The sequence below is a fragment of the Coturnix japonica genome, chromosome 3, assembly GCF_001577835.2.
Source record: "Coturnix japonica isolate 7356 chromosome 3, Coturnix japonica 2.1, whole genome shotgun sequence".
Classification (NCBI taxonomy): Eukaryota; Metazoa; Chordata; class Aves; order Galliformes; family Phasianidae; genus Coturnix; species Coturnix japonica.
In genome coordinates this window covers 21,438,233-21,458,801 of record NC_029518.1, presented here as the reverse complement: position 1 = coordinate 21,458,801, position 20,569 = coordinate 21,438,233, and the positions used below count along the sequence as shown (strand labels likewise).

At 38.7% G+C, this 20,569-nt stretch overlaps 1 protein-coding gene and 1 non-coding gene across 3 annotated transcripts in view; one reads left to right on the top strand and one right to left on the bottom strand.

Annotated features, from left to right (window-relative positions):
• Window positions 1-7,243: 7,243 nt before the first annotated feature.
• Window positions 7,244-7,338, bottom strand: TRNAI-UAU. The gene is made up of 2 exons: window positions 7,301-7,338; window positions 7,244-7,279 (listed from the first exon to the last, which is right to left on the bottom strand). It is a non-coding gene; the product is annotated as a tRNA-Ile (tRNA).
• Window positions 7,339-9,924: 2,586 nt separating this feature from the next.
• Window positions 9,925-20,569, top strand: part of HAAO (3-hydroxyanthranilate 3,4-dioxygenase) — a 31,726-nt gene continuing 21,081 nt past the window's right edge. The window contains exons 1-2 of one of the 2 annotated variants that reach the window (XM_015857540.2): window positions 9,925-10,262; window positions 14,739-14,817. In XM_015857540.2, coding sequence (XP_015713026.1) covers window positions 10,183-10,262; window positions 14,739-14,817 — 159 coding nt within the window. In that variant the 5' untranslated portion in view covers window positions 9,925-10,182. The remainder of the gene's footprint in view (window positions 10,263-14,738; window positions 14,818-20,569) is intronic. The other variant, XM_015857539.2, reaches the window with a different exon arrangement.

The following is a 20,569-nucleotide window of genomic DNA, read 5'->3' as shown; positions in this document are numbered from 1 at the left end:
ACTGAATTTAGATGTACTGTTCTTATTTCAACTGTATCCAAACCACAACTGTTATTGGAAACTTCTGGTCTGAGTTCCTTTCCAAACTGATCCTTAAACCCTACTTATGTTGTCCAGCAGCCATTTAGAAGAGTAAGCTACAGGAATTTTCACCTTATTATTCAATGGATTAGCTTCCAGAGAAAACAAGAAACATAATACATAGAAGTATTCAATGTAAAAATTAAATAGTCACGTTTGCATTTCAAACCAGAATTCATTAGAGACATCAAGGAACTGCAGTCTTCTAATTAGTGTGTTTCAAAAGGAAGTCATCTTGAAGGAGCAGCTCATCATGGGCTACTTGTGATCTGCACTGCTAGCTGTTTACCTCAGCCCATGGCTCTACCGATCTCAGGCATCACTGATAACCCACCCCATTGTGAAAAGCCTGGCACGCATTAAACCAAAGCGATATGAGCTCAAAGAGCAACTCAAATATACCCAAACTAGAGAAGTTACTGTGCTAACAGTTCATTCTGCATTTGCACTGCAATTGAGGAAAGATCCTGTGGATTTCTGAACAACTCCTTTTTTCCCCTTGAACCAAATGGAATCCAGACAACTGAGGCAAATTGCTACCCAAACACTTCTATCAACACAATGTTGACTCTTTTTTTTTTTTGCCTAAATAGAAAGCATTATCATTTCAAATCACACGCAATAACATAGTTGAGGTAGCTCTCTATGTATTTACTACAAGACGAGTCTTAGGTCAGTAACCAGTGCCATCTACCTAGTAAAATACTAAATAAAATGCAGAGAGTCAAACAAGAAAAACAATTTAGCATAAATTCTCTTCTGCCAGGGTGCAACGCATCTAGCCCAGTGGTCAACTCTTTACAAAAATAGAATGCTTTTAAGAAGTCAATTCACAGACATTCATTAGATCTTCTATCAAAGCAGCATTATGCCACTTACGCCTGGCAACCCAGTGCCTGCAGTACAGAACGTCTTCTCCAAAATGATGCCTGCCAAGTGCAGCAGTCTTCACATTATTTATTGCTCAGCATGCACATATAGATACAGAAGAGTGTATTATGCCCTCTCATTTCAGATGTTATTCCCAAGGATCATTTCAATAGTTTTAGTCGCTAATGGTGAATTAATACCTTCCAAACTGCTTCTCTTCTTCCCAGCAACTGTATTTTACTTCTTCCATTACCTGTATTGTATATGCATAAGCAGGAGGCCCTTCTTTGGTCAGAGTTATTTACCCTATAATTCACATTTCCATTTTCAACTACTATTTACTGCCAAATCATGCCAAAAACTACATACACTGAATGATACAGTGGACCATACTTTAAAGTCCCATGAAATTTCCTTTCAGACAGATGTAAGCTTCCCATTATTTTGGGCCAAACTTCATCCACTTCTAGAGCATGAGGTAAATTGAAAGTTTGGCCAAGAGTTTTAAGAGTATACAAATCCTGTCAGGCATTCTGATAATCAGGCATCTAAAGGTGCTGAGGTAATTACCTCAATTTGTCAATTAACACATTTGTCTACAAGAATGAAGACAGAACATAGTGCACTCAAAACTAATGAAACAGAAGTCTCTAGCTTCAGAGGACTAGATTAAGAGACACAATATGTTCAGTGAAGGACTTGCCCACTGAGCAGGCCCAGCATCCCAGCTGTGACCTCTCTACAGCTGTGAACATCCACATTGAGTGCCCTGGGAAACCAAGTACATCCAAAGCAATTCACAGAAGGCTTCAAAGGGCAGCATCTGCAGACACATCAACACAAGGCAGCTGGTATAGATCTTGTAGTGTGGTGCAAAATCCTTAGAGCTGTTCTCCAAAAGTGCACAAGTGCTTGCTGCCTGCTCAGACATGGGAAAATGTAGATGGGAAGAGGGAAAGAAAGATAAGCAGTGACGCTTCCTGCTTTCCTCAGAATGGCACCAGCTTCAAGGCATCCCTCTCCTACTGATGCTGAGCCCATCTGCAAGTAACCCTGAGCATACACAAAAGCAAATCCCCAAGCCTCAGGCCTGGGCAATTTGTAGATATAATCTCCATTGACTGAGAGCACCCTCAAATCTATTATCATTTTCCTACAAAAGCACTCCAAACAGGGTGGGCATATCTTCACTTGTAAGATATTTTCAGCCTGCCACAGTAGCACAAGAGTTTATGCAAAAGCAGCAGGTAACACTTTCCAGAATGTAGTTCACAAACAATGCTACATACAATTGCATTAATAACAGCTTTAATATTAACTGGGCTTCACGCTTGCTCAAACAATTCTGATGTGACTCTCCTTAAAGACAAACGAATGTCCCCCTTTAAACAGTGAGCAAACAGTACTTAGTTTTAAGGATTATAATTAACTATGATGCTTATCCCAACGGCTAGGATATACAGAGTAAACACATGCAGTGAAGTCAACTGACTCAGATTTATTATCCTCTACCTTGCAAATAATTTTAGTTGTTGGTGTTTGTGATCAATCTGACTGTATCTCTCCAATACTCAAAAAATACCTGACTTCAAGGTACATCATAAACCTGCATGGCCTTGTGGCAGCGCCCCCATGTATTTTATACATTATTTTCAAAAAAAAATAAACCATTAAAATCGTTGTTTCCCTAATAATATTATTCATTTCCTAACAATACCCTACATATGCTGTCTCATAATGAAAGGTCTCCCAGCTGAAGCAGATGGTACAGGCTTGATTCCCTCCTTCTTGGGAACACGTCCCCACCAAAATTTGTAACCACAGACTCTACCCCTGCCATTTCAGCTACTTTCCCAGCTTGTTCTTTCTCTGGGTTTGGTTTAGTTTGTCTTGCTGTGTCTTGAGCCTTTTCCAAGGTTTCAAATATTTAGGCTGAACCAAAACTATTTGGAAAAAACAGGAGTCTTTTTCCACCTTAAAAGCAGAACCTAACACAGGAAACTCAGCGTAAGCAAGAAAATTAAATGGGCACAAACACCAGTACTGATTATCCACTTCCTTCCTTTTCCAAGCCAGAAAGCTGAGCTCTCCAGCCCTCCCACACTCGCTCTAATCCCTAGAGAGGCTGAGGGTTCCCTTACATTGGAACACTGAAGAAACTGCTCAAAATACACAAAGAAAAACTGCCTCAGGATCACTCTTTGCTCAAGCAAAACGTGCAGGCTAATTTGCTTTCTATAAGGACTCTATTAAGCTAGAACAACTGGCTCAAGCTTATTGATTTGTTTTTCACTGCCCTTTATAGCATATTCATACACCCATAACCAGACAACACTCCCCAAGAAACTTCCTCATCTATGATCTTTTACCTACCCTCCCATTCTCTTCTGCTTTTCTTTCTTTGTCTTCCTACCCTCTGTCATATCACTCTTGTTGCCTTTGCAATCTGGGATTCAAAGAGCAATACATGAGTCCTCCGTATGAGCTTTTTTACTGGACTGCCCTTTATTATCCTTTTCCTCAGTTGCATATTAAGATTTGGGTTAAACAAGTCCTTCCCCTTGGTTTGCAAGCATCTATACTCTATTCCTTCCCTCCCAGCTGTTGTTTCTTAATTTACAATCTACACAGTATGTGAATCCTCAACACGAAGCAGCCAACTGGACTTTAGGCAGCTCTTTAAAAGAGCCTCTAACAGCAGCTTTTCTTGAGTAGGTTTGTTTAGAAGAATCCAAGCTGGGCTTGCTATACCAGCACTTTGAAACAGTACTGAATTCATACAGACTTCTAAAATTGTGAGACATCCTATACACCTCAATTACTCTCAGCACAACTAATCAACAGATTTTAATTTCAGAAAGTTCCTCAAGATGTTATACACAAAAGAAAAATAAATCACCAGCAAAAAAAGTACCTATATCTCCAGTTGAGTTGGTTTATCTTGGAATTACCCTTGGAATTTTTGCCTATTGTTCTCTGCTGTTCACAACCAAACATTTGCAAGCAATTTCTATTTATAGGATGTCTGGGAACACTTGCTTGGGGTTTTCTTTTTCACTGTGGGATCACAGTGCCATCTATTGGAAAAGTTAAGAAAAGCATATTCTCATTTGCTGTTTATTAAGACTAAAATATTACTTCGGTTTCAAAACAATTAATCAGACCAAGTCTCCATCATAATGGTTTACAGTTTTGGAGTACACAAAACTCAGTACAGGGGAAACTTCAAGATCGATACACTCAAATTGTATTAAGCCAACACTCAAGAGCCCCACAAAGATCTGGACTACAACAACATGCAACAGGCAGAATAAATGGCAAGAAGTTGTATCAAAATAATAAATAATTATGTGCAATAACTCTGTCTAATCTTCTCTACCATCCGGCATCTCCCATTCCAGTGGGACATCCCATGCAAGAAATACGCATATGTAAAACCTGTCCCATAAACTGACTGTTAATTATCATTCACAACCACACAATGGATGGATCTTTGTAAAATTCTTCCTCTAGCAATAAATAACAGGTATATTAGTTTCTCTACGAATCTATAAAATAATCTCTCTTTCCAGACAGCAAGAAGGAACTCAAGGCAATCAGAAAAATACCACAGAATAACCATGAGTCCATACTTAACACTGAATGAAGAACAACAATAACTTAAAAGAAAGGGACCTCTTTAAAAGGACGCCTGAGTACACTTCCAGAAATGCCCAGGGCACTGTCTGAGACACCCCTGTTGCAGCCCTGGCCAAACTACAGTCACCTATGAGGACAGCAACACACAGCAGCAGGTCTGAGAGGCACTAACAGCATCTGGCTGTCTACCAAAAGGAGAACGAGAAGCTGTTAAACAAACAGTTACCAGGGACAAGAAGCAGGAAGGAGAAGAGGAATCACCTCTCTCTACATCACCCATCACCTTAGTACATCTAGCACCTTATACTCAGAAAACATTTGCATGATGTATCATTCTATTTACATTAAAGTAAAGTCAGAAAATAACAATTGCATACAGACACTGTAGTAGCAATGTAAGGGTAGATGTATATACACATATATGCCTGGAAGCCCAACAAAACAAATAAAACCTTTAGAATAAGCAAGAACACATACTTTTCCCTCCTAAGCCTTAAAGACACCCACTTATCAGAAAAATACTTTCAAATGAAAGAACAGTAGGCAGACGGGCACTTTGTCAGAGCTGGAGAGACCAGAAAGCAAGACCAGGGCTTCCCAAGCCTGCAACTCCACAAGCGCACACCCTGAGCAACCTCCCCAGCACACCCAATCTCACTGTTTCACCAGAGCAAAGAGACAAGTAAATAGCATAAAACAGGCCAACCAGCCCACAGCAAACTCCTAACCACCCAAAGAAAAACATAAACTCACTAACCTCTGCTCCAAAATAGTATCCTTCTTCCTCAGGCTTCAAGAGGCTGCCAGCAAGAGCCAGGATATCCACACCAGAACAAAGGGATATCCTAGTACCACCAGGTGTCTGCAGACAGGCCATAAGGAGTCACACCCCTCCCCAGATGCTTTAATTTATTTTACCTCATGGCCCAGCAGTTTTGTAGAAGTTCTGTGCAATTTTTTTATTGTATGCAGGTAAATAACATCCTTTTGTTGTGTGAGTTGAGTGAATTTCCCATTAGCTGTTCTGATTTCACACGATTTCCACTGTGATCTCTCTCAGGTGTTAAGCAATGGAACCAAACAGGAGTGTAGACTTCTGCTGCAGGAATGCAAACAGGTGTTGCTCCCATGGCAATTTTGGTCTTTTCATCATTTATTCATTTATTTATTTTCTTCAGAGGCAGGACAGAAATCTCCTGTGAGAGACAACACAGGCCAAGGAAGGATCACAAGGATGAAGAAGGTTACAGCTCTGTGTAATTCTTACTGCTTGTCCTACTGTTCTCTCTGGTGCAGCAGAAGCACATTACAGAGAAGTTGGGCTTCTGCTGTGAATGCAGCAAACAGCGTCCATTTTGTGCTCCTTGGATATGGCAAAAATTGTGTTATCACCCTCAGCAAACCAATCCAAAACCCTTATTACACACATAAGGCACCTTTTTTGTAGAGGAAGTGGTATTTTTCCCAGAGTCTTCAAAAAGATGGGTCCAACCTGGGGAGCAGTTTGCCTCTGCCATCACAAACAACAGGCTTTCTGCTATTCTTCTTTTCAGTTGCATAGAAACAGCACTTTCATATATATATATTTACTACATTAACATCTCTGTAAATGTTACTCCATCCTGTCTTCACTCTCCATCATTCCAACGTACTCATGCATAAAGGAGAAAACACGAAACAGCAAACGGAAGGTGAATTGTATCTGTACTCTGGTTATTTAGGCCTCATCATACTGATATGTTGCACAGCTCAGCCACAAGTGTACCATCACCGTAACCAATGGTGAAGTTCCTGAAAAATTCAGAGGGGCCAAGGTGGTCGATAGGGTAGGGAAGATGTGGTAACTGAAGAATTAAAATTAGAAGAGGAGCTTCAACGAATTAGGTGCCTGCATTAACACACCCATGGACTGATTTGGGCAGTGGTGATGCCTCTAGCTGCACAATCCCAAGGTTCTTGGTGAACTTTTTATATGTTACAGTGCTGTAATAGTAGATTAGGTAGATGCTAACAGGCATTTTTACAAGCCTAGGGCATAAATGCTTCAGAAGTATCCTCCAGCTTTCTCCTTCTGGAAGAAATCGCTCTTTTTCTCCAGCCTTGCCACTTCTCCAATTATGAAAGCAAATCTAAAACAATTTGAGTTCTTTTCCTTCCTGCTCTGGAGTATGTTGCAAAACATTACCATATTAATGAGCAGTTATGGTGAATATGCATGCAGAAGGAGGCAAAGGAAGGGATCGCTTGTAGTGATTGCAGCAGTTAGCAGTTAGTGCTGTGTTAAATAACCTACTACAAAAGCAAACTTCATTCCCTGCAAGGTGGCACATGCAGCTTTACCAAAACGTTGACTACTCCACACTAAAAAGCAGCTCTATAGAAGTATGAAATACACATCTGTGTTAGCACGTCTACACAACCAAACTAATAGATAAATAGCCTCATGCAAGCACTTCCTGTGTGCGTGTCTAGGTCCCCCCTGCTTCTAGAACACGCAGAAAGGATCCGTGCACACGTAGGGTCCCACACCTCCGTGTCAGCAGGGACACGCTGAGGGGCCCACGTATAATTTTTCCGTAAGCTCATAAGCTCTTCCATTTCCTCCTCAGGAGCCGTCTCAAAAAAAGCCCTTCCTTTCTCCCAAAAAGCACTGTGCTCCAGGTGAGGCTCGAACTCACAACCTCGGCATTGCTCGGCTTTAGTACTGCTGTATAAGTACCGCGCGCTAACCGATTGCGCCACTGGAGCCCTGACACCAACTCCTCCCGAACGCTTTATCAACCACTCGCTCAGCCCGGGCGGGGGAAGAGCTCTGGGCTTTTTGCCTGTGCCCTACGTCCTGTCACGGCCCCGCCGCGCCTCGGCTTCTTGCCAGAGCCGCGCTCTCGCCGTTACCAAAGGCACAGCCCCCGGGTGAACCGGGCCGGCAGCCTCCTCGCTCCCGGGAGGGCGGCGCCACGAAGAGCAGGAGGGCGGAGAGCAGCCGCGGTGCGGGCACAAAGCCCTCCCACCATGGGTGCCCGCCGGCCGTGGGGCTGCGGGATAAGCTCAGCTTGTCTGCGGCTGGATGTTGGAAGGGCTGCCGAGATGAAAACACTGAATGTAACCATTATTTATGCATAGAAACAGCACAATATACACACCATTTATTACTTAGAAACCAGAAAGAATCGTTGTGTTTTGCATTTGCTTTACTACGGGTAAATCAGAAAGTGCCAGACCTGTTGTAACAGAGCACCTGGGTTTCCGTGGCCTCTAAAATGAAATACTTTGTAGAACACTGCAGTTGTCTTCATCACCCTTACCAGCATATCACTACACTGTCATATAAAATACATTATGCAAAGATTGCTGTGAATATAATTGCATCCAAACAGGTGCATCTTCAGCAAGTACAAAATTGTCAGCATGAGTTAAAGCTGAAGCTGTGAATGTACAGGCAAGATCTTTATTGCAGATTCAGCCTTAGACAAGAGGGAGAACTCAGTGAATCTGCATGTGATTTTGTATAGGTAATAATCAGCGCTGTTGTATTTTAATCAGCCTTCCCATAAAAATGATAGTGATAGTAAAGACTAAAGCAAATGCTGTGGGATCTTTAATTCTGCTTTGCAATGTGATCCAGTTGGGCTCTTTTGTTACATTTTTTCACATTTGTCACAATCAACTCTGACTGAGGCCTCTGATAGTGTGTTTATGAATAAAAAACAGTGAGAACTTGGCCACATTAACCAGTTCATAAGTGGGAACAAAACTTCACTTGGACTCCCATCGTACATTTATTACCAGTTTGCTGTGAATTTGGCCAGTCTCTTTGCTTTCATGTTTGACAAATGGAGTCCTGCTCCGCAATCTCTTACTAATGACGATGTAGAGCTTTACAAAACCACTGTCATTAAAAGCGTCTTCATTTCTCCTGGCTGGGTCACAATCCCCTCAGTGAAAGTGCCTTTTAAATGGAAGGTTGCTTTCCTTCACAGCTAAATAGCGTGCCAGCAGCCTACAGAACAAAAAGCACCAAAATGTTCTTGTCTGTAAGTCCAAAACCATGCCTAATGAATATGCTATGCAGTGATGTCTTACCACAGTGTTCTAATGGTGGAAATTTCATATACTAAATAAATAATGTTTCTTTTTTTCTTTTTTTTTTTTTCCTTAATAATTGAGTGAAATAATAAGTATTTTGGGCTTATTTCAGAGGAAAGTGTTGCCAATACCATACTGACTGTAATCATGTAACAGAGCTATAATCCCCACATGAATCTTTTTTATTTCCTAAAATAAGTGGAGTTTTCTTGCATCAATTAAGTAAGTAATTTAAACTAAACTGCAAAGAAATAGCAGAGATAAAAGTAAAGCAGAGTCGCTCTCATACTTACCAAAGTAAGATTTATAGCATTAGTTTCAACTCAAATTCTGTTGCTTTTTTTTCCTCCCCTATCATAGGAAAGTTGTATTGGTATAAGCTGAAGAACACCCCAGTATGTACTGTTCCAGCATACTGACTCTTCAGTCCAAAAGCTGCACAGCTCTTAGGCACAGGTCATTGAAGATGTATAACCAACTACTAAATAAATCATATGATACTCCTACTCCTATGCACACCAACACGTTGAGTGCAGTATATTGTCATAAGACTAAGCTGCAGTAAGAGCAAATAAAAAGCTGAGACATTTTGTCATGTTTGTTTGTTTGTTTTTACAGTCACCCATTTTATATATTCATAGCCTGAAAAGAGTGTTGTTGTTAAACAGGAGTAATGAGGTGGAAAGAAAGCCATGATCAATCCAGTAGGAAACTCATAGATACAGAAAATAAATTAGTTGGGGGATAAAGACTAGTACAGACCAGGAATGCCTGATAATTATCCATTTCTTGCTTGCCTGCTAGTTTTATGATAGCATGCTACATTTTCCTGAAGGGCATCACAGAGCCACAGTCAGCTCTCCAACAAGCCCTGCCACAGTAGTAAATAAAATGAACATTTATGAACAACTGCTTTTAGCCTTAAAAATGCAAGAGGCATTTATTTTTGTTATCTTGTAAACGTAGTTCCCAATGTTTTCAGTCACATAATCATTTGGCCTAAGAAGCTTAAGGGGAGGCGGGAAAAGGAAATAGGGCTGTTATTAAACCTGAAACACAGATAGTTATGTACAAAAATACATTTAGTATTTACTCTATGCTTGTAACTGAACTTTGAGCACTGTTTCTCAATTTGCATTTAACTTTGAAACTTGCTGTTTCTGTATTAGACATGCCCAAGTTTTCATAACTCAGTGTAACGAGAATTTCTGTAGAGAGGAAACATTTGATTCAGCCAAGAGAATGAAGTAGAATGAGCCTCAGATGAAAATACAATTTTAAAAAGCACTGGTCAATTATTAGCTAAGCAGCTTGAGCATTAGCACTCTTTCCAAAGTAACCTTTGACTGATGGACCTGTCCCCTTTGACACTCAAGCCCGAAGACACCTCCTGTACCAACCAATCCTGAGCTCTGGGGACCAAGTTGCTTCTGTGGTTTGCTTACAGAATGAGCACTGTGCAAACTCACACATCTTCCTCAAAAGCCTCCTAGTAGCTGGTGGACCATGGAGCTTCTTGTGAATGTCAGACAATGGATAGAAGAAAACAAGGCAGCCTTTTTACCACCTGTGTGCAACAAGCTTATGTAAGTAAATGAAGGGATGTTTTACATTGTTCTTAGTCACATAAATATTCTTAACTAAAAGAGGAAACTGTTAAAATGTAAGAAAGTGTAGTTCCTTTCATACAGCAGTCACTCATACTGCAGATTTGAAGAACAGGAAGTAACTTGCATATGATTTTGCAGAAGATCAGTTTGAGTATGTTTATCTCACTTCAGCTTGCAGGCAATTAGGCCACTAAGGGATCTTGCATCAGGCCCTGTGACTATAAACTCACAGAAATCTGAGGAGATGGAATCCCATCCATAAATGTTAAGATCTATACAGTAGATTTGCTTTACTGTCTTACAACCTGAAGCAGCTATCAGAGCTGCTGGGGGTCGGTCATTCTGACACTGCAGGCAAGCTAGATAAGCAGGAGCAATCAGAACTGGCAGGATGTACCACGTGAAGACAAGGAGAAAAGCAGAGGAGGAATGCAGGAATTGTGCTAGGCATTTCCAGTGCCATCAAGGCAGGGAAGGACCCTCTGTTCTACGTGAGGCTGAACAGACAGTGTTTCAGGGGACTAATTAGCAGCTTAGAGCTATGAACTATATACTCAATAATTATCTGGCTAACAGAAGAAAAAAACATGGGCATTATACGGGCTTACAGCATGCATATTGTCACTATCAGAGCCCTTGAACAAATTCCAGTGTAAATGGTCAAATGTGTGACACCTTCTGGTTGTAAAGTTAGCAAGGAAGTCACTGAAGTCAAGGACACTATATTTAGTCTAAAACTACCCATCTGTAAAGTTTTCATAAGAGAGAAAATAATCTATAACAAATGATAGAAGACCCACAAGCAAGAACACTTGCTTTTTCTCCTTATTTTTCAATTTTAATTATTATAAAAGCAAAGAATGTATGTTTTGCCCTATCTTGAAGGGCTGCCTCTAATCATAAGCTGAATGAGCAGCACTGTAGCAATGACAAATTTGTGTTCACAGACACATTTGCTTTTCACATTTATGATTGCAAAGTAAGGCAAAATGCACATCCTTACTGAGATATTGCTATTGAAACTGAAGTTCTGTGTTCTGACTGAGAAATTACAGAACAAATCACCACAGCAGTTTTGCAGTGAGAGAAGAGAAAATGTCTTTATGAGTGCTTTCATTTCTTTCACATTCAGAATGGATTTAGGAAGCATTTTGTAAAGCATAGTCATTTCTAAAGCTTACCAACGATGTCAGTAAAATTTTATGTGAAACATTCATGTTTTTCTTTTTTCACTAGTAAAATGAACCTTTTTTAATTACTGAACTATTCTGCACAACCTACCAGCAGCTCTGTGTAATCATGAAGTAACTGAAACATGAGGTCTGTCAGAGGTTAGAAAGGTGCACAAGTTCCTAGGCTGTCAGTGTTGATGAGTCTCCCCCATAAATATGGCAAAAAGCCACGCTGAAGCAAGGGATACTTTTCATGATAAAACTTGCATTGTTTATTACCCCCCTCCCCCCAATTGAAGCTTTAATCTGTGGAGGAAGAGAGACAAGCCTTATATTATATAGATTTTGAGTCTCTCACCACCTGCTCCTGGTGTTATCTACATGCTTTAAGGATTTTCTGAATAAGCTTTAGGCAGTTTTCCAAGATTTAACTAATAGACTTTCAAGATTATTCCCAAAGACTTTATCATTTATGTGCTGAGTACAGTTGTGCAAAGCAATATTCTCACAGCCTTCATATCACAAGGTGGCCTAAGTCTTAAAAAATTCAGGTAGTTTATGATCTTAAATTTCAAAGATATTTAATGGTTAAAATTCTAAGTCTTACAGCCCATCAATTGGACATTTTGTTTCTAAATTTGCTATCAGACATATTTTTTTTTACATTCCACCCAGTTAAGAAAGTCAACATTTTAAAAACCTATTTGGGATTTCAAAACAAAACCTCAATTCCTGAATCACCATCTACTTAAGAGTTTTACCAGAGTCAAGAAAACAATACAGTGTAAGAGCTGCAATTTAATGATATATATTTTAATTACACCGTCTTGCAAGCTTAACTACTTCAAAACTTAATGAACAGTTTGTGCCAAATCAGAACCCACAACATAGCTGATTTTTCCAGGGTCACTGAGGCACTTCTAAAGCTCTTTGAGTTCAGAATATGGTACTTATAATAAGGAGACCTCATTGTAGTCACAGAATCTCATCCTTCACAGTCCTGAGACATTTTTAAAAGGTTGTCTGCTGGTTACATTTTCTTTATGTGATTAGGAAGAGAAATAAGAGTATGTAAAACTTAATAGGCCATTGATTATCATCTCATTCTAAATGTAAAAATAATGCAATCAAGTAATTTCCACATGCCTGAAACCTTTGACATTGAAACTACATTAAATACATCCCAGATGGTCTTAACTGAACCTCTTATTTCTTATGGCTTTTATTTCCTAACTCAATACAATTATATTAACTGGACAACTTTGTCTAGCAGTGTGAACAAACAATCCTCTTGGAGTTCCTACTTGTATTTGATGGTAAGAATTTTTTAATGGGGTCATTGTCTGATTTTTAATAATAGGAAGAATTAACTCATGAGTGCCTGCTTATTATGTAAAAAAAACGGCTAAATTCATAGAGTAACAGAACCAACATCAGGTTTGCAAAAAAGTAACTAGAAGTTAAAGAACAGTGATTTTGAGAGCAATATTTTCTCTCGTAATTATTGACTCATTGAAATTAATGATTTGAACCACGGGGTTCAAAAAAATTGTTTTTTGGGGTTTCTGAAAATTAACTTACCTTAAAAATAGGCTACAAGATAGTCAAATAGTTTATCTCCTGTTGTCCATTGTTGGTTTGAATTTATTTAATTAATTGTTCACTATGTTTTTATTGATTTGATCTTCCTACCCTTTATCGGTAGAAAGATTCATTAATGCAGAAGTATTCTGATGTGTCCTTGAACACAAGTATTAAATGTGTCTGATGCAAACAACTTTGATTGTGGTTCCTTATTTTAAGTTATTGACATTTAAACCAGGTACTATAATGTATATAGCTTCCCATGGTGTTAATAATCGGTCTAAGTATTGTAATCTAATATAATTCTTCATACTTGAATTTGATCAAGGAGATGTTTGTACCTATTACTTGTACTTTTCTTATACTAATGCTTACTGTGGTGTTCCTTACCATTTAAGTGGTAGCAAAGTAAACATGATAAAAGTAGCATATCAAATATATACATTGAACAGTTCATAGTTGCTTGGCTTCTCTCAATGAAAGCTTATGAAGTGCTGACAGAGACAAATGTTTCTTCCCTGTGTTGTAGTGGTCCACTGACCTGCTGGTTCTGTATTATGATGATCTCCATGTAGCTCTAGTACTACCCAAAATCTCTTTACTGAAAAGTAGATGTCAGCAGCCCTCAGCTCACACATCAGAGCAGTCTTAGGACAAATTCTGAATCACAGTTAACAGTTCTGGATAATAGGAGGTCTTGCCATACAAATGAAATAGGAAACTGCTATGTTATCACTTTTTTAATGTAAACAGACTAACAGATAACTGAGGTGATACCTATTCTTTGTGAAAACTGACAGAGATGCTCTCTGGCACTCTCAAACACAGAGTAAAGAAACCATTGCAACACTGTTTCACTTCAGCAAAGCCAGTATAAATAGAAGAGAAACAAGGCTATAGTTCATAAAATCATAAAATCCTTAGAGATGGAAGAGACTTTTGAAGGCCATCTAGCCCATCTCCCCTACAACAAGCAGGGATATCCACACCTAAATCAGTTTGCTCAGGGCCTGATCCAGCCTCACCTTGAAAAGTCTCCATGGATGGGGCATCATTGGGCATTCTGTTCCAGTGCCTCACTACCCTCACTGTAAAAGATTTTTTCTTTATATCTAACTTAAGCCTACTTGAGCTTGAAACCATTTCCCTTTGTCCTATCACCACAGATCCTGTTAAAGAGTCTGTCGCCTTTTTTTCCTGTATTACTCGAGATACTGAAGGGCTGCTATCAGGTCACCTCAGAGCCTTCTATTCTCCAGGCTGAACAGCACCAGCTCTCTCACCCTGTCAAAATCTCTAGTAATTCCACCACTAGGAACCAAGTATATTTTAACAGTTAATGAACCATTAGCATGGTATTTTACTTGTATAGACTAGAACTAGTAAGATCACAATTAAAGGATGTTTTCCTGTTTCATGCCTCTGGCATACCATTTTTTGACTTTACAATTCAAAGCTCTTTCTGCTGTTGATAAGTACCTTTGTCCCCTTTTCATAGCTGAAGGCACTGAAACACCAGGACAGAAATAGGTGGCCAGTGGCAGAGCACGAAGATGCTCTAGGTCTTTTTTTCATTTTGGATGTTGCTCCTCCTTACTGACCTCAAAACATTAAAAACAAAAAAATGCACCACAAAACTTACGTGAAATAACGCTATGTGTAGAGGTAGCTTTAAAAAGTCACATTTCTTTTCTAGGCATCGACATCAATTGAACGTGATGTTTGTTGGAGGCCCTAATGAAAGGAAGGATTATCATATTGAAGAAGGAGAGGAGGTAACCAATAACTCATTTATATTTTGTTGTTTTAATTGATCTGTATGGTTAGAACATTTCTAACTTTGAAGCTACAAATAAGCAATGCTGATCTCAGTATTCATTAGATTTATTCAAAGAATTAAACAGATTTATGCAACAGAACAACAAAGTCTGTACACTTCCTTTAAAACAAACACAAGATCAGATCTATTCTGCTATAATTAGTTTCCAAAGGGAAACTAGAGAAAGTTTCTGACACTTTCAAAATGCATGGGTTCCCCAGAGCAGTGGTCACAGCACCAAGCCTGCCAGAGTTTAAGAAGCATTTGGAACACACTCAGGCATATGGTTTGAATTTTGGGTTGATTTGACCTGTGTGGGCCTTTTCAACTCAGAATGTATATAGCAGAGACTCTAAGAATCAAATCCATCCTTTTTTTATGCATATCTACTGTAAAAAAGGAACATCATCCTACTTCTTGGGCCAAATACATAATGCAGAAAGAAGAAAGAATAGAAACCAATGAAAATTGCAACAATCTGCCTTATGTACTGCCCTTATCATGAAATTCTTCACTAGGCCTACAGACTTATCTGCTTGCACTAGTTTAGAGGTAACAGAATTATCTCTGTAGCAGTATTAATGGAAAGAGGACAGCAGAGGCTTTGCAATAAGGATTTTAGGATGGGAGACTATTTGCCTCATTTCTCAGTACAGTACCTTAATTTCATGCAATTTCAATAAATTTGGCCACCTTATTATTGAATTTCCTCTTTTGGAAATTCAATCCTAGGCATCTGTAAACTTTTAAGAAGTATGTTGAGTTAATAACTAATTTTAAAATAACCAAAAAATTATCCTTACTTACCCCCAAGTCATTAATGACAACTCAATTATTTCACAGAAACATTAGTTCATTTTCTGTTAGATATGTGCTACATAGTTAGTTGTCTGTAGTCATTATAACTACTACTCTGAAAGATCAATTGCTATCTTATCAGTGTCTTGCATCTGCCCGTTCTGCACAGCTGCAATAGTCCCACCACCCACCCTCAGCTGTGGGGACAGCCCTGTCTGACCTTGCTCTTTAGCTCCATTCTTATCAGCTACATAGGGGCAGCCCTGACCACACCTGGTGCCACACCAGCAAGTTGTTTGGGGTGAGAAGCAGGGCTGTGTGTTACCAAGTGGTAGTTGCTAACCAGAGAAATTTCACATCTGTCATGCATTTAACAAGAAAATTCCGGAGATACTTTGCTGAAGAAAACAAAATGTGTGTTTGTCAACATGGTTGTATACTTAGGAAAGATTAATCACATTCTGGAGCCTGATTGCTTAGAAAGCACTGAAAAGAATATCTCATCTATAATAATATGCCATAACAAGAGGGTAAGAGTTACAAGTTAGATTATGAAGAGTGAGTGGATTTTCTAAAGGTCAATAACATGAAAGTTTAGCAAAGCATAAAGCCAAGTTAGGCATGGAAGAGAATGAGTCCAAATAATTTTTTGCCTTTAACATAGCCTTTCCGGTTTTATACAACTATTTTACTTTCTAGATTTGAAAAAATTTGAGAGCTATAGACTGAAAACAAAAAGATGAAGTTTATCTGGAATAACAGTATGATTTACAATACTAGATATCAGAGAATCACAGAATGATTTGAGTCAAAAGGGACTTCAAAGATCACCTAGTTCCAACCCCCCTGCCAGTGACAAGGCTATATCCATGAGAAGAGGTATAAAGACAATAATTATATATTTTCCTCTTTTTTATAGTCTCATATCTCCCTGCATCCTGAAGTTTATGCTGTCTTATCCTTTGTCCCTGATCAATTCCTATCTAGTTTCATTTTAAAAATGCGTCTCATCTCCTTTTCCCTCATCTGAAAAATAGATGAATACCATGGAATATCTTGAGTTGCAAGGGACCCACATCTATTATCAAATATTACTTACATCAGATTTTCTTCTTTGCTAGATGTGCTGGAAAGGAATTTGGCCCACCTTTAGTAAGAATAAATCTACTCCATGACTTTTTAACAGTATAAAATTTAGCCACACGCATAGAGAAATAATTTACATCAATATGCATTATGTATGTAAATTATTACAGTATTTAAGTCATTACTAATATTGCTGATTTGGTCATTGCAGGTGTATTGACACCTAATATTTCTTTTACGTAGCAATTCTGCTACAATTACTTGGCGATTAAAAATGAAAGTTTAAAATCCCCATAATGGATCCCATTTGTACTCCATACCATAGAGGAATAGAGTAAACAGACTAAATTGGGTCATAGCTTTCACACAGATGCAATATGATCAAATGTTGCATTTTATGATAGCTTTTTAATCAGACATTTGCAGCTTCCTATGATCTAATTAATTCTTTAATCCCATGTTTTTCCACTAAAAAGAACAGATCTTCCTAGAATGAAAGTATATTCCTGAATTACTCGGGATTTAGAAAGAAAAAGAAATAAAAGGATTCAAAATAGTGTTCAGCAATTATTTTGGCAGGCAAAATGTTATTTATAGTACCAAGTGATAATTTGAAACCCAAAATAGAGACATACTGTTTACAGGCCAAATCATGAATGCAAAAGCCCCATAATCCTCTTGGCAAATATACATGATGCTTTTCTCCCATTATCCTGGTGGCAAAAAGGTTTGGTTTGGAAAGAAGAGTTATATTTAGAATTGTTTATATCTGTTTAGACATGATTTTACGTCTGTTACCACACATAGCTTGTGCCTCATGGCAGGCATGCTAGTCAGCCTGCAGTTCACAGCAGGAAGCTGTTGACATGCAGAGATGACTGCTTGGGCACATCCTCCTCCCAAGCTGTTGTCTGCTGGCACCTTTGGCATGCAGGTATATCAGAATAATCTGTTCTGATGGCTAATTATGAAGGAGTCTGGACACTTCATTTGGAGTCTGTAATTGAGTGAACTAAAACAGTGCCTGGCCTAACACATTTTTTTCCTATTCTCAGCAAGCAGTGATTCCCTATATATGTAGTTTTATGCTTTGTTCATTCCTAATTTTCTGTGCACTACTGATCTGCAATCTGTCTGCACAGAAATACTGTCTCATGCACGGGATGTTGTTTTTCATTGGACAGATTTTATAAATAGCAAAATTAAGCTGCATCTTACAAGAGATAAACCATTGACATTCTTAGGCTTGAAATTTTGACTGTTATATTCATTTTTTGTATACGAATTTAAAGCTCCGTTTTGCAGCCTTCTCCATCAGGACAGGGATAACAAAAAAAATTACCATACATCTATTCATACAGACTCAAAACACAACTGAATTGCTTTGGGAAATGCATCTTTTGTTGAAACATGACACCTAAATAGCTACACAGGAAAAATTTCCTTGGTGTGTACTAAAAAGAAAGCATTCATGTTATACAGCTAGTTTTATAAGTTTTTATGTGAATCCTATGTGAAGTACCGAAAGCTTGTATAGCAGCCCTGACATCATGTATTTGTGGCACAAAGAGTTAAGGTGTTTGCACAGCTCACAGAATTCATGGCGTATTTATTGCATTTTTGCTTACCTGAAAGTGTTACTGTGCTCTTTGTATCTGGTGTAGTTTCCATGGACATAGGAGGTATTACTTTCAGAGCAACTCATGTGTATGCATCCCAAGACAGTTCCTGTTTACTCAGTGTGGCCCAGGCAAGACAAAAGGTTGGACACCCATGCCATAGGTGGTACTGTGGTGCTTTACTCTTAAGTAAAACTGAGACATGAATCAAAGCAAGAGAATCCTTCTTTGCTACTTGTACTGTAAGAAGCACATTTTATCTAGTGAAAACTCTTTGAATATTGTAATAAGAAACAAAGTGTCTATTATCACAGTGCAATGAGAATAATGATCCTTTTGCATCAGAAAGATTGCAAATTAGAAATTCTAACTTCACTGCATACAGTTGTTGGGATGAGACTTGGCTAGTATCCATGTTTCACGGGTGATGTGTAAATGAAAAGTAAAAAACAACATAGTTTTCTCTGCCTGTCTCATCTGTTTACCACGCTGACTTCTGATGGCTGAAACACCTTGTAATGAGTAAGGGAGAAAAATTGTTTTTCTCTGCTCACATGGATCAGACACCACTGAAGTCTGGAGAATACAGACTCGACTCCCACATCATAATTTGATTTGCTCTTCAAATTAATTCAGTACTTAACAATCTAACATGCAATGCAAGCCAGAATATGCCTAGTCAGAGCCTAATCCCAGAAGTGGCTGAGCAAACCCAAATTCTACTTTCAAAAGCAGTACACAAAGTACGCTGCAAATTCCAGATGCTTCAGATGTTTATTTATAAGCTCTCAGCCACAGAAGCTCTCATGAAACTGAGCTACTATGTCTAGGCATAGACTTATGTCAACATTAGATATAAATCAGCAAGCCATACACTCACTGTCACTGTACAGCTTTACATAAGATAGACTTTTAGCTAGTCTATGCAAACAAGTAAGAAATAGTGTGTTCTTTCCCTGTGACTACCTTTGTTACTTTGCTAAGATGCATGCAGCTGGATAAAAGGGGAATAGTCCCACCACAGTCATATGGCAGGGATGATACTGCTCTTTTGAAGGTAGTATTCATATTTTCATATGAATATATGAATACTATATGACAATATATATATGAATTTTCATATATTCATATTTCACTCCCCTAGTGAAATGAATTCCTACCAAGACGAGTAGCTTTGGTTACTCTCTCACTGAAGTAAACATCCTACATCTCCATATCTCCACCTAATTTTTTGCGAGAAATGCCTGACAGAGATTGCATATTTGGGGTGGAATACCTCTTCACAGGCTCAGCACTGATTCAGCACTAGTCCTACTGCCTTCCACTGAAGTTTAACACAACACTATCAAGTTTGAAGCATGATCATACACACCCAGCAGCACTTTGTTACTTAGGTGAAGTTTTGTTGTTGTTCTTTGGGGTAGAGTTGAGGGGAGGGTACATCAGGAGAGGTTGAAATGCAAAGCTTGGTAGGCACTGAGGAAAGATTAAGGTTCCAGCAAAATGGCAGGATAATACTGTATTGGCAAACTGTCCTGTGAAATGGGCATGGACTATAACTCACTGAGATGTTGAGCAAGCTGACAGTTTCCTCAATAAAGTTCAGGTATAATAAAAGCACATCAGTAGGTTTGGTAATCACAGCCTTGCAGAGTGACATCAGATAATTTATGGATGACTAAATCATTCTGACATTTTCCCCCCAAAAGTTTGAAGAATAGACCATAATTTACAATGAAAGGTAGTACTTAAATTCAGACAGAAAAAAAAAACCAAAACACTTCTATTAGCAACACATAGCCCATCTCACTCCTCCTTTCCCACTACAAAACAATTCCTTAAATTCAAATTTAGAGTTGTATTAAGAATCTTTCCTATTGACTGTGATGCTCTACTATTGAGCTAAATGGTTCATTTCTCCTTCTCTTTCCATTACAAGAAAGATGCTCATTCATCACAAACAACACAAACACAAACAAACAACACAAAATTTTCCTCATCAGCATGTATTTCCTTCAAAGCATCCAGGAATAGCTCCCTCAATAGCTATAGGGAAGATACCACTCCAAAAGTCGCCATTTCAAAAAGGATCTTTCAATTTCTGTATTGCCATACTAACAAGGGCCTGTGTGATAAGCCATCAGGATCTTCTGTTTTAGATAAGGTGAGTCTTTGGAAAAAAGGAGAGGTCATATCTCCGCTCCA